At 39.1% G+C, this 14,978-nt stretch overlaps 1 protein-coding gene across 2 annotated transcripts in view; it reads right to left on the bottom strand.

The window, feature by feature from the left end:
* The window catches only part of LOC100049480 (vascular endothelial growth factor receptor kdr-like), a 42,746-nt gene extending 32,781 nt beyond the window's left edge, over nucleotides 1–9,965 (bottom strand). For both annotated transcript variants that reach the window (XM_011479978.3, XM_020706464.2), the window contains exons 1-4: nucleotides 9,465–9,965; nucleotides 2,990–3,071; nucleotides 1,723–1,922; nucleotides 485–609 (exon numbers count right to left, since the gene is read on the bottom strand). In XM_011479978.3, the coding sequence (XP_011478280.1) occupies nucleotides 485–609; nucleotides 1,723–1,922; nucleotides 2,990–3,071; nucleotides 9,465–9,528 (471 nt within the window). In that variant the 5' untranslated portion in view covers nucleotides 9,529–9,965. The remainder of the gene's footprint in view (nucleotides 1–484; nucleotides 610–1,722; nucleotides 1,923–2,989; nucleotides 3,072–9,464) is intronic.
* Between the last annotated feature and the right edge of the window lie 5,013 nt (nucleotides 9,966–14,978).

The following is a 14,978-nucleotide window of genomic DNA, read 5'->3' as shown; positions in this document are numbered from 1 at the left end:
GATGTGTTTGTTCTGGTTTGTTCCTATGATAAATGGACATTTAGCAGCATTTCTTTCAGTTGCATTCCCCTTTGTGCTGAGATACCTGTTGTTTCCTGTATTTGGACACACTGTGTGCTATTCTTCTGCTGCATTTCCTTGTTTGTAAGAACTGGATTATATTTAGTCGCAGAGTCTATTCTAAGAGAAGCACTCCTAGAGGACCTTCCTGTTCATACAGGAGGCAGACACTACGACTCCCTAAGCTTCCCCTATTGTAGCCACCCATGCCCTATTCCTGTTTTAAGAGGTAAAGTGCTTTACCACACGCAGGGTGTGAGAACCAGAGGGCCTCTGAGCGCATGCTGGATGCACCCCTTTATTTTCTTTCCAGGACAAATAGGAAAGCCCTGTTGTGGTATTTATAGCAATTAATTTTCCAAATGATGGATAAATATCCTGCCCCCAAAGACGAAGGCTTGTGTACGTGTGGGCAGGGCCTTACCGCTGTGAGTGTTACAGAAGTGTTGGGTGAGGTGGTGCGGCAGGGGATCACAAGGCTGCTTTCGTGCCTGTAATTCAACAGGACGGAGGTAGTGCTGTTTTTCTCCACAAATGGTTGATCGGGATCTGAGGGATGTTTCAAAGAAAAGTCAGCAAGCTGTAGCCACCTGAGGGCTTTTTGGGTGCTGCTATTTTTTTCACCATCTTCCTCTGTTATTTTTTCACACCCTCAGGAACGTGTAGGTTCAGTTTACCAGAGTTTGAGAGAGGATGAATCATGTCAAATTATGCTGTAACTGACTACTGCAGATGGCACAGTGTCCTCCAGACACAACTGATGACGGTAAGATGCAAAGCCGAGGTTGGGAGAGTACAACTCTAACCCAGAGCCTCCTGGGACAGACTCCCATGACCCCCCTCACAAGAAAAATGGATGGCTGAAGCTAAGATCTCAGGGTTGCTGCTCCAAAGCAGTCAAGCATCAAACTAGAACTGTGGGAACCTAACTGTTTCACAAATACCCCAAAATGTGTGTGAGGTCGAGCATTGGTGTGTTGAAGGCAGCTGTTATCTGAAAAGTGAGTGTGGATCATAATCTAATAAACGATTGAAGGCTTTGAAAAGAGTGTTCAAGACTAAACACAGCAGAGCCAGCCAAACTGGGAACAACATCCCAGAGGAAAGGAAATGAAATGAATCCACTTTTATAAACCCAACTATTCATTGGACTCATATCAAAAACGTGTGTTTACATGAACTTTGTAAAGGTCTTTAAAACACTTAAGTTTGACGAACTAACGCTAAATTTGTACTCTGACCTCTTTACAAAACTGCTGCTCAGATTGGCTTTCATTTGAGCGATACTGTAATACTGCAGAGTGACGCTTAAGGGAAGATTTAGGAAAACAGTAGCTGAAGCAGGAAATCAGCCAATGAGCAGAGTTTCCTGTGCAATCAAGCTTACCCCTTAACCTTCAGAAGAAACCACACTACTACAGGAAGGCTTCATTTCTCTGTCTCTGAGCGCGACTTATGGCTCTTACGTCTGGATGCCATAATATTAGAGTCAGTATCCTGCATAAGTAACATTAAGCAGTATGTGTGGAAATCCCGAGTCATAAGAACACACTGAACACTAATTTGTAGCCCATTCTTAATAATATTACAGATTATATAATTGAGTAATACTTTAATTATATTTAGTCAGTTCACTGTTGTATGAGGTTTTGTAAGTCTCACCTTTGACAAAAACGTATGTGGTGTACTCTGAACCTGCTTTTGAGGATCTGCAGGTGTACCTCCCAGTGTCGCTGACTACCAACTGTGTGACTGTCAGCTTGCTGCAGTGGGAGTGATGTTTGGAGTGACACCGCTCCACCTTCACCCCGTCCGATGACAGCAGTCGTTGGGCAAGAGTCCAGTTCAAGGCGCCATGACCTCTGAAAGAGGACAACAACGTCCATTAGTTGACCGCAGTGTCAAAATCTGCATCTATACTCTGCAGCACAGTTTGAATCTATTTTTAGGTAAAGTGTCACAGCTGGCAAACGGCCTTGTAAGCCTTTCAGTTTAGGACGACAGCGGCTGCTTCCACCCTCGGGAATTTCTTGCCTGATGTTCATTTCTAAGTTTATTTGGAGTTAATCTAGAGTCATCCGATACCTTGAACTTTCACATGGGAACATGTTTTTTTTAAAGACGTGCTCAACAAACACATTCTTTCCACCCAGATTCCATTAAAAAAAAACCTCATTAAAGAGATCCCAGAGAAACATCAAACATATCTTGCATTCCACTGCCTTTGACTGCATCATTCTGGGAGAGTCCACATTTCAGCCACTCACAGAAAACAGTGCTGCTCTGCATGGGTCAAACGTCCTGGCACATGGCCTTGTAGGGAAGTTACATAGCGAAGGGCTTCTGTGCATTCTTTACAAGTCTGTGAAATGATGTAGTAATCTGAATTCTTAAAAATCTTGAATGCAGCACGTTTGGGTCCCACCATTGCTGAAGGAATCAACCAGACCACCACTAATGGTTTCTGTCAAGGTTCACCACTGCTTTTCTATGGGACCCAGGCAGTCACATTTATCCTACCTCTGGCCTTTTTCTTGTGCATTGACACCTGAGCCCAAACTTGAACGTTTTTTTGACACATAAAGAAGATTACCTTAAGGAAAAGAGTCTTGATTTAAGGTCACTTTTATATAAGGATAGTCCAGCAAGCTTGGATCAAATAAGCAGGGAGGACCTACTTCATTTTAAACCTCTATTTTGGTCTGTTTTGGCTTTACCCTGCACTAAGAGGACCAAACCCTTTCACTTCCTCCAAATAAAGCAGCCTCAGAGAGAAAATAAGCTGGTGGGGAAACTTGAAGTTCTAACGCCTCAACTTTGGTAGCTAAACAGAAAGTACTAACTTTCATTTGCAATACTTCATTAAGGAAATGTTGCATTTGTAATTGCCGTACCTGTAAAGAAAGTTATTAAGCGTTAGGCCAGATACCTGCATGTGAGAGTCAGTGTTTGGTCCTTATGAAGAACCTGCTGATCTGGACCCAGAATCTTGGGTCTTCTTCCAGCATGTCCTAATAACAGGGGATACAGAAACAAAGAAAAAACACTTGGTGAGAAAATTAAACAAACCATCATATCTTTTATTGGTGTGTTTGAGTCATTATGAGGTCAAACAAAAAAAAGAAAACACTGAATTTCCTGTAAACCATGCATGTGGGTCCTTTCAGCAGTTCTGCTTCAGCCTCCCATGCAAGCAACTGCTGTGTTGGTGTTGGGAGAGTTTCCGGTGCTGGGCGGCAGCTCGCTGAATGGACACTGATCCCGAATGAGCAGCACAAAGGGCACAATAAGGGAAGATAACGGGAGGAAGGAGAGCAGCTGTACATGTGGTTCCTCTCTTTCTGAACAAGCATTTTTTAAAGTAAAGCTGACCCTGAACCACAAATGCTTTTCTCACAATACCTCCAGGGGGGAATGTGATGTTTGATTCAAAAATGGGATCACTTTTGGTGCTGTTGATAGCTCTTTCTGAGAAAAAGCAACTTAGGACACATTGTGCAATTTTCCCCACTATCTAGGAGGTGTTGCAGTCCCATTTGTGATTACCATCTTTTCAATTAGATCCCTGCACAGCTTGTCTGTGTTGCAGTCTACTCTCTGAAGGCCACTTCGGGAAACCTCTTTTTTATCATAGTGTGTACATAGCACAGATGACAGTTACACAAAAATGACCAAACATCAAGTAGAGGTGTATAATTGTATAAAATACACCTCCTCCTCTAGCAGCAATATGATAAAATATTTTTTTGCGATATTCCATCAGTCTTCTCCATTGTTTTAGAGAAATCTAATCTACTCTGTATTTTTTAGGGCCATTGAGACTGAGCTGCATGTATTTGAGTCATGTCAAAGAATTTCCTTTTTGGTTTCTTGCAGATCACTGATAACCTTATTTTAATCACACTTTATTAGTCAACATAAAACATTTCTAAAGTGAATAAATTTCTTCAGGCCAGCAGCACCTTCAAAAAATCTATACATATTTTAGTGTTTTCTACTTAACTTTGTTACTTGAGATATTAACTGAAGCCAGTAACCTCTGAGATGCAACTGCACTTGAAGTGTTTGGGATGTGGGAATTTTATTAGGACATAGCAGCTGACTACTGCAGATGGCACAGACACAACTACTGATGGAGATGCAAAGCTGAGGTCAGAAGAGCACAACAGAAGATGCTCACAACTCTGCCACCCTTGTTTTTTTACCCCACTCTGGTCTCATCACCACTAGCTAACATTGTTTCATAGGTGATTATGTTGATCCTTTGTTAAATCCAAAAGGAAAGCTTTTGACCTCTGGACTGAAGCTTGATCAAATGCAAAAAAATGCTCCAAGTAACAACTAAGAGCTTGTGAGTGCAACAAGTCAGTTTTTATTTAGTCCAAGGCAAAATTGTCCAAATTTTTAACTAAATTAAATATTCATGAAGGCTAGTTTCAAAAAGTATCATTCAATTAGTATATTGTATATTTATGACAACTATAATGGGGTCTTATTGTTATGTGATTAGCAATTTTGTAATTTTCATTGTCAGGTATTCCACCAAACCCTCAGCTCTTCAATTTCCCTCCCTGGACTTTGGTATCTATCACGATGTTATGCCTGTTTGGTGAAATAAGGAAAAGCATGGGGGTAAACAAGCTACAAAGAGTTGCTTTACCAGTGGATTCGCACCCAATATCACCAGGTGATTAATTTCCTACTCCAATTTTTAGCTAGCATAGACCTGAATCCTCCAGCTAATGACAAAATTCTAAAAGGCGATCTGTGCCGATCAACTTATCAAGTTTGTTTGATTGACAACAGCTGTCAGCTAATTAGTGTCATAGTGACATTGAAAAAAGTAGTAGTTTTTTTAGACACTTAGCCAAATTCTTGTGTTGATCTTTATGTAAAGTTGTCTTAATCTAATTATTGTGACAGCTGGACTTTGATTGACATGTGAATATGTGCATTTTGAATGACTGTGCACCTGGAAGACCACACAAGCACTCCTGCATTAGCAAATACTTGAAAAAAAAGGGAAAAAAGCTCTCTCACTCACTAACATTTGCCAAGTTTTTGTCTATTATTCAGAACAGCTGTTGCGCTAAGAATAAGTTGATGCTGGCAGTGTTGGCAGTGACACTCAATATCTACTTCCTCAAAAAATAATACAACATCATTGTTTTACTGTCCAAGGTTACGCAAAGGGGGAGAGCCATGGCACAAACCCTTTAGTGACGTAACAGTTTGCTTTTGGATTTATATTTCCACTGTATGTACACAAGTAATCATTTTTTGGCCTTACAACTGGAAATTGGCAGAAAGTCTTTGCACATAAAAGTCTGAAATTACATAATAGAATAAGCGTAATTTCATAAATCAAGTATAATTTAGCATAGACATTTTTTGACTAAAAAGCTGATATAAAAACAACATATGGATGCAAACCAAACACTATCATCTCCTGAGGATGGGTTCATCAAAAGAAGCACACAGCAGTACACAGTAAACAAATAAAAGTGGCGAAAACATATTATTGTCTTCCTCACCACTCTTAAACCCCCACAGTGAATGTCCGGCTCTGACCTCAGAAAGCATCCCAGCAGCCCTGACACCCTGTAACAGCTGTGTGCTGCATTCCTCCAGGATGCAGCACACTGAAAAATGCCAGAAACTCTGTGTTGCTTCAAAGAGCCCCGAAGCTGGTTCTCATTACGAGCCATTAAAAAGACGACAGGAATGAAACAAACATTGCGAAATGGGGGGAGCTTTTTTTTTCATCTAGTTCAGGATGGGGTCTTGAGACAGCCACACAGGGTACAGGTTGAGTAAAGATGAACCCGGGATGAGGGGTAAATGTCTTCTTGGCATTGATTAAGGGACGTACGGCAGAATATTATGTTTGGAAAAACATCTGTGCTAGGTTCAACACCAAGAATAAAAGTGAAATGGGAACTGACTTCAAACTATTCTGAAATGTTTGTGGCAAAAAATTGATTAGATATTTAAAAAATAAACCAGCAGGAAATGATAACAAATGTACTGTCTGTTTCCCTCTGATTACTCTAAGCAGATCCCAATAGCATGTTAGCTGTCATTTACTATTATGTAATAAACAAAAAGAAATGGAGGTGCTATAGTAGGATTGACTGAGTAATAGTGCCTTTTCTTATTGCCTTGTGAAATCTTTGTGTCCAAAAGCAGCACCAGTGATAAAAAAGAACTGAAACTGTTATAAATGCAAACAACAAAAAGTTAAAGACAGAAATCTCAGAAGTAATAAAAAAAAAAGTTTGCGTAATTTCTGGGAACCTCTCACTAAACCTTCAAGGCTGATGTTACATAACAAAAAAACACTATTACTGTACGAGATGAGTGTACTGTCATTGAATTGAACAGGAAAACCCACGTCCCAGCCCTTCAAGTGCTGGAAATAATGTGCGGAATTCCCTTCTGTTTAGCAAAAAATACACTTCTTTGGATATTTCCTGTCGTGTTATGATACGTCACATGCCTCCTTGGTGTCTCTGGAGTCGGAGACTCACAGTTTAACAAAACCCTGTATGAGTCATTTTCTGAGGTCGTGTGGTGGTGGCAAAAGCCGTGAATCTGAGGCATACACTGACAAGGCGCAAAAATCGACGACAACCTTTGTTTATGAGTCCCTTCAGGACAGCGTCAACCTGTCCGTCCCCATGATAGTCTGATAATTTTACGTTAGCTCACATTGAAGCTAAACCCACTTTCTTAAGTGACTGTCATTACTATTGCTCGTGATGTGTGTCCTGCAGCACTTCCTTTCCAACTACAAGGTTAAGACAACAGTTAGAGAGAGTGCTTTTTTTATTAGCCATTTATTAGCCGTTGGAGATTTAGCGGCAAAACACCCCACACTCCTCTTAAAAAGCAAAATAAAAGAACATCTGGCAATGATGGGTGGTCATCCGAGGTTATATAAAGCCAACTAAACAGGAATCTCCTAGATGGAACCCCTTAAATGTAAACCCAGAAGATTCCTGTTCCATAAGGTGTGATTAAGACAGGCAGGCAGAGAGAAGCTCCTTGAAATTGAAATTTCATGTTGGACTTAAGAAAATATATTGCTGGGTCGAGGACGTCGAGTCTGGAACAGATGTTCCAATCAGCGAGTTAACAACAACAAAGGTGCAATTTGGACGGACAAAGATCAGTCAGGAAGAGAGGGATTTCTGTTTCAGCTTCATACATCTTGCAGTCCAGGTAAGTATGTGCACTTCCTAGTGCACACCACATGGACTCAGACAGAAATGAGCCACCGCTGCAACTTGGCTGACCTCTCATCACTTCCATTTTACAGCCCGAAAGTCCACGCAGGAAGAGACAAATTGACTCCAGAACAAATTAGCCACAACATAAATTCCCTGTGATACAAAGACTGACTGGACTAGGGAAAACTAAACGGTTCAGCGATGGAATGTAGCACAGATTTACACAAGAAAGTAGCTTATGAACACACCCGCCTTATTGTTTTATGAAGTAAATGATGCAACATTTGTTATTTCATTTCAATAGGTAAATTTTTCACTTCAGATTATCAGATGAAATGAACAAAACCCTTCATTATGTCAGTCATTAACTTCACCTGTTGTGGGGGACTGAGTCACAGTCCGAGCCGCTAGGCTTCATTTGAGGTGGTGTCAAAAGGTCATTAAGTGACACACTTGACCTGTGCTCGTTTTTGACTGTGAAGCAGTGAGGAGACATTAACAGTCTGATCCGTTTTTACAGGCATAGTCCCACATGTGAGGGTTTCACCAAAGTAGACCATTCAAATGAGCCTCAGGCCAAACAATGAACAACCAGGGGTTACAATCAAATATTTGGTTTTCAGTATAAAATTATTGCTTCAGAAATGTTGTTTTTTCTGTTTTTTTCATCTTTTATGTTCTCCTTTCTGTTTGCTCATTTTTATATGGCTTTACTTTTGCATTTTGCTAACAGGATTTGTCAAAAGTTACTTTCCAAGAAGTTTGTGGTGCTTTCTATCATTTAAAAAAAATTAATTTGTTTAAGGCCTATTTGGCTAAACTATATATTTCTGGCTTTGCTGTAAGCTTGGACACAAATATTTAATGTTTTGTTGAAGGGGAATTTTCAGAATAAACCTGCATTTTCAGTTACATTTTTATTTTTTTCTGTTTTTTTGTCATGAGCATATTTTATGTGTTTTTAACCATTGTTTTACTGTTTGTCTTTTTATTGTGGATTACTGCCCCGTCCCAAGTAGTTTATGCCTGATTTTGTCTAGGTATTAAAACTAAAATAAAGTGATTTATCCATACACAAACATCCACAGATTAATTGTTTCAGAAATTATATTTGCAGGTTTTTTGTCTTTTAAGGAAGCAGGTCAGTGACCATAAAAATCTAATGGCTTTAGCAGCCCTGTAAAAAACAATATCCAGCTGTCTGACTGCCTTTGCCATTGTCTTGTCCATAAATTTTGACAAAACTCAAATTAACTTCAAGAAGCTGCGGCAAGAAATCTTTGCTCAGGTAGCGTGTCACGCTTCCGTGACCTTTACTGGCCAGAACAATTCCAGGCTGTCTCTTGTCTCTGCATCCGCTTCCTCCTTTCGTCTTTCCCACGCTTTGCGTGTGGACAGTGAAGGAAATCTACTTAAAAACACTGCAAACAAAGCTTCATATGCCCAAAGTGTGTGCGAGTGTGTATGTGTGTAGTGAGTCAGTGGGTGGGGGGTAACATGTGAACAGTGTTTCCTTTGTTTGGAGGGGCTGTTTATGTGGAAGTGCTGAGGAAGACTTAGAGTGTACTTCAGTAGCACACTATACCTGGCACAAGGTGAATGAACATCCATGTTTTTTTAATTTGTCTCGTTTGGAAGAGTCAGTGAAACAACATGGCTGGTTTTGTTGTCAGAAATAAACATGCATTCTTCTCCAGCAATGTTTAATCCTGCACACCCAAGACAACAATTGCTGGAAAAAATGTGTTGTTTTCCTGATATAGACAAGATGTACTCAATGTATTAGAAACCATAGAAAAAGCCAGTGCAAACGGAAAATCAGAGCTTCAAGAAAAACAAAAAGTGCGCCAGATTACCTGTCAGGATCACTGGCAATACGAGAGACAACACTGCCCCAAGTGGTTAATGTCAGATCTGCAGTTCCACTGTTCCTTCAACTCTGCCTCAATGCTTGTACAAACTTTATTATGCTCACCGTTCCAATTAGCAAATATTTATAGAAAAAATTATATTTATATGTATATAAAAGTAAAAACAATTACTCGTAAATAAATGCACATTTCCGTTCATTAAAATGCGCAAAACTGCCCAGACCGGATTGATGTCTTCCATCCACATACTTTCTTTATATTAGATATTTACAAGTCTTATCATTGAGGATTCATTTCTTACCAGTTGTGAAAGGCGAACAGAAGAGGATGAAAATGCCCAACTTGAAACAGCCAAACCAGAACATCTTTGCCAGCTTCACCAAAATCCAAGTTAAAAGTTTCTGTCAGTTTGATTTTATTCCGGTTTATTTGACCCCAGTTTCTTCTTAATGCAAAAATAGACTTTGTCCTTTGAGAGTCTCTTCTTGAATCAAAACAGCCTTCAAGGATAAAAGAACTAAGCAGCCGCGATTCTCCCGTTTTCCATGGCGCGTTTCGCGGGGGAGCTCCCCTGCGCAGCTGGCAGATCCAACTCCCGACCCAGCGATGAGTCTCCAGATGAGCCGCGGGGTCAGCGGGGCAGGTGCAGCGAGAGGGTGACAGAAATGAAGCGGTGAACAACGTGAGAGTTTGCTGTAGACTGAAAGGATGTGGAAACTCTCAGAAATCAGTCAGGGCGCAGAGCTTTGGTGCGCGTAAACTCCACGCTCTGGGGGTTTCTGAGCAGAACTGACAGTCCATGCGTGACACGCGTTATATGGAGGAAGGACGCGACGTCACTTTGATGGGGTGGACACCGAAAAAACGGGGAGACCTCTGGAAACTAAAAGTGGCGGGTTTAACGGTAGCAGGTAGATTTAATCTCTCCTGTCAGTTCGTGACTTTATGTGTTTTGGTCCGACATGAAGCACAAGAACAATTAGAGCCGTTAAGATCAGTGTTAATGAGCTTTGATTAGATTTCTACTATGGTCAAGATTTCATGCTAATATAAAGCTGTGTTTTCTGATTTTAAGAAAGACCACATAAAGCACTATTATACAGTAAAGACATGGCTCAAAATAATTTTATTGTTTTAAAATTATGAAGTTGATTGGTTTTGTTCCAGATTTACCAATTCATTCTACTGATTATTTCAAAACAACTAAAAATAATGTTACCAAAAATGATCAAGACATTGATAAATCATGTAATAAAATGGTTACAGTAGAACTGGGGTGGGATTATATAAATTTGCTTCCTTCCACTCCCTTTCGAGCAATATTTAATATTATGTCTAATTATCCTAAGTTTGATACGTCATTGTATGAATGTATAACTGATGATTGTATTGTTTTTGTGTATTATTTTTATTTGATTGCTTGAAATAAACCATTTCAAATCAAATTAAAATCAAAAAGATATTTGCAAAAAACTAAAAATATGTACAAATTTGGTTTCGGAAGTGTAAATTTTTCCTGTTTTTGAAAAGAGTTGATGTTTTAGTCTCAAATTCAAATGTAACTTTATTTAACCCTTGTGTTATCCTATGGGGTCAAGATGACCATTGAAGTGTTCTCCCTACCAGGACAAAGGCGGATAAAGGTGAAGAGTATTTCATGTAATCCATAGAAACCAGTGAAGATCACAAATCATTGAAGAAAAAGGGGTTCAGAGCACTGTCAAGCGGGTCTAGATGACCCAACTCCCAATGTTAAAGTGCCTAGGATAGCACAAGGGTTTATATAGCACTTTGGTGCTGAAGATAACCTACAAGTGCTTTACATAATTAAATAAATGGTTTAAAAAATAGTAGTTAAAAATAGCAATCATAATCTTAAAAACAACAACAAAAGATACCCCTATACATACACATCCAACAAAGAACAATCATGCCTAGGATAGCACAAGGGTTACAGGGAGTTTTTTCTTTTAATCAGTCAAGTTCAGTTGGGTTGAATTAAAAAATTAGGCTCATATCTACAAACAAAAGGAAGACACATAAACTGATTTTTGTGACTGAAGATATATATGTCTTCAGTACATGTACACCCAAAGCATTGTTGCTGACTCAAATACCTCAATCATTACAAAATAACGGGATTAATGATTCACGAAACTGTGTGTTTGGATGTAAATCTGATCAATAAACACCTTTGACTGTTTTCTTAAGTTTCCTGTTTGATCATCCACTGTGTGACTTAGATTAAAGGTGACAGCAGTTATCTGTCATATCAAATTCAATCCATCCGTTCAAAATAAACATCAGCTGGATTTATTTTTGACTTCAACAACAGGATGAGCTGCTTTTTATATCAGGGTAAATAATCTGCTTTTGTCCAGCAGGACCCCGTGGAGCATGGATGTGCTTCAGACGTGTTCTTTTATTATTGCAACAATTAGTGCACTGCTGCAGAGCATCCTGCCCTGGTGGTGACAGGAGGAGGACAGCGTAAATCTGATGTGTAAGGATATTGGGAATAAGACACATCTTGGGAAACAACTTGTAATTTCTCCCCAGTGGGAGTCTTTTCTCTTGAGAAGCTAAACGATCATGATTTAAGGATCCAGAGATTTTCAATAAACTTAAAGGACTTTGGCAGATTACAGAACAAATTGATAAAAGTTTGCTTGAAAAATGTAATTTCTCATATTTGGAGGGCTTGAGAGTGCACCAAAGTTTCTGAAATCTGCATGGTTGGTTATGAAAGAAAAAAAGATGTATCACACATTTAGTAGTTTTAGATTTAACAATACTGTTGAGGTTCAGTGACTCAAGTCTTCCCTCTCACTTATAGTTTCTGGAGTTAACAACTGTAACTTAATGCATTATCATAAACTGTAAAGATAAAAACACACACACACACACAAAAAAAACCAATGGCACAATGAACTGAGTTTGGTCAGAAAAGGTGATCATGCTCACTCCAAAAGTTTTAGCATGTGTTTATAATTAGGGCTTGAGCAAAGGAGACATTCCCATCAGGTCGTGAGGGCAGCAGATAAGTCTCCTGATGGACAATTGCTGGAAGCTGCTTGCTGAGCGGGTGGATCTGAAGTGATTTATTTTAAAGGCTGATGGTCAAAACACACTTTGGAGCACTAACTGGTCCTACATACACAGCAAGCATTCTTCCTTTTGGCCTGAATGAACCCAAACTTCTTATTTTAAAAAAGGGCATTGAGTTAAATGAGTGTCACAGTTTTCTTTTTAAATCAAAACCTTGTAGTAAATCAAAATAATAAAACTGAAATAATGCCATAATTGTAGTACAGCCCCAAATTGTAATCTAAAGAAATTCTTACCTGATAAATAAAAAATTGCGATTTTCAAGATGGGTGTGAAAGGATGTAAATTATAAAAACTGGGGTTGTAGGAAAAATCGATCTGTCAATATGTTGCGACATTTCATTTGATGATACTTTTATTGATTTAAAATCATGCCAAGATAATATTTATTTAATTTTTTATGAGCATCATTCAACGTCTAACTTTTTTCTCCACTCAAACCCCCGACCTCTAGTTGGCAGCATAGCACACTGATCCTCTCAGAGTAGCTCTACACCGCACCGAAACAACAAGATCTCGCGAGAATCAGCTTGTGTTAACCCTTGTGCTATCCTCTGACCCCACCCTTACATTGACGTGTTCTCCTTAACATGACAAAGGTGGATAAAGGTGGAGAGGATTTCATGTAATCCATGGACACCAGTGAAGATCACAAATCGTTGAAGAAAAAAGGTTCAGTGCACTGTCCAGTGGGTCTAGATGACCCAACTCCCAATGTTAAAGTGCCTAGGATAGCTCAAGGGTTACATGTTAAATGTTCAGTCAGCCTTGCAGTCTCTGTTGTTATGAGACATGTACTACTTAATTTTTGCTTGGGATGGGTTCCGAACCGGAACTAACATGTGCCATGTTGCTGCCGGTATCATGTAAAAACATGGTTTGTGGTGATTTGTGGTGGGCTCTAGATGAAAACGAGTGACACTTGATATGTATCGCGATACATATCGTATTGTGAGACACGTATCGTGATATGCATCGTATCGCCATACTCTTCCCAATACACACCCCTACTAAAAAGCATGCATGCAAAAATATTAACATTAGTAAGTATTTCACATTTGCATGAAACACATTCTAAATATAAGATGTATAATATTAGAGGGTCTAAAAAAATGGTTGAACACTATATGCCTTTTATATTGATCACCATTAAAAACCATGAATATTCTTTTAAACTTCTGATAATTTTATGAAACCCTGTCACAATGGTGTAAAAATATTGATGGTTGTGTTTTGAGTCCTGACATGACAATATATGCCTTAAATTTAATTTACTTTTTATTTATTTATCCCACAATGGGGAAATTGAATTGGAAATAAAGTCCCACTCCGAACATCTTTTGATCTATTGTAAAAGCGTTCCCAGGGGTCTTTCAAGTATGATTATGCTGTTTTTAGCCAAAACAAAAAAACTGTTGTTTTCAAAAACATAGTTTCAGTAAAACGGCAGCTCATCAGAAATTTGCCTCTGATTTGTGGGCGGGACTGTTGGCACAGAGCAAGGCCCCCACTTCCTATCGCCCATCTGTTTACGTACCCTCCCGCTAGCATATAGCTCACACCCCCAACCTAACATTACCAGTGCAACAAAAATGGCACGGAATATTGGAGCTATCCAGCCGTACAGTTTTGATTCAGATACCAGCTCACACGCGGAAAAAAAAGACATTAATTTAAATTTTATTTATTCAGCATATTAACCACAGGGCACGCCCATTTATGTTCAAAGTTAGCATATTTATATAGTAAAACATACAATAAAACACATTCAAGTTCTTGTTACTTAAGAAGACAAAAAATGTATATTAGACACAAGAAAAGTCCACCAACATCACATATTTCATTGTATTTAAATTAAGGGATCTTTTTGTCTGCAAATAGATGCATCAGAATGGAGTGGAGCAGGGAGCTTGTTGCCCTCTGATTGTAACTAAGTGACAACTATGAGCTTTTTACAATTACACTTTTTTCGTTTGCTCCTGATTCACAATGATTAAAACAAAGAAATACTCAGAAATGCAGTTTTAAGTTTATTTTCTTTATGTATGTCTTACATCTTGAAAGAAATGCCACAAGAACATGTTAAAAACACCAAAAACAGGTATTTCATCAAAGTGAGTCTTTAAGGTTCTGCTTTTTTGTTTCCTTGTGGATTATTTCATGCTTTATGTTCAATGCTATGTTCTGTTTTTAACTAATTTCACAAAAATCCAGTTTTGTGTTTTAAAAACCCATGTCGGTTCACTTTTTCAGCTTCTATTTCATCACAAAGACGTCCTCCAGTTCTGCCAGGGGAACCCCAAGGTGCTCCCAGGCCAGCCGAGAGACACAGTCTTCAACTCGGTGGGACACGCTCTGAATACCTAGAGAGGCGCCCAGGAGGCAAATGAGTTAACTGAGCCATCTCAACTAGTTTCTCTCAGTGTGGAAGGGAAGTGACTCTACCCCAAGCTCCACACAAGTGACCAAACTCCTCACTTTATCTCCAAAGGAACATCAAGTAAGAAAACTATTTTTAGCTGCTAGTTTTCGAGACGTTTTGCCTTTCGGTCCTGACCTCTGTGTCACATCAGTTTTCAATAACATTCCTTTTCAGTTTTAGTTAATTGAACCTCAGTGTGTTTAAGACCATATTTCTATTTTCTTCCTGCAAGACTTTTTTGTCCTTTTTAAGGCATTAAAAGGTGGATCAGCCAGTGTGCTTCAG

The sequence above is a fragment of the Oryzias latipes genome, chromosome 10, assembly GCF_002234675.1.
Source record: "Oryzias latipes chromosome 10, ASM223467v1".
NCBI lineage: Eukaryota > Metazoa > Chordata > Actinopteri > Beloniformes > Adrianichthyidae > Oryzias > Oryzias latipes.
This window is presented reverse-complemented; position numbering and strand designations above follow the sequence as displayed.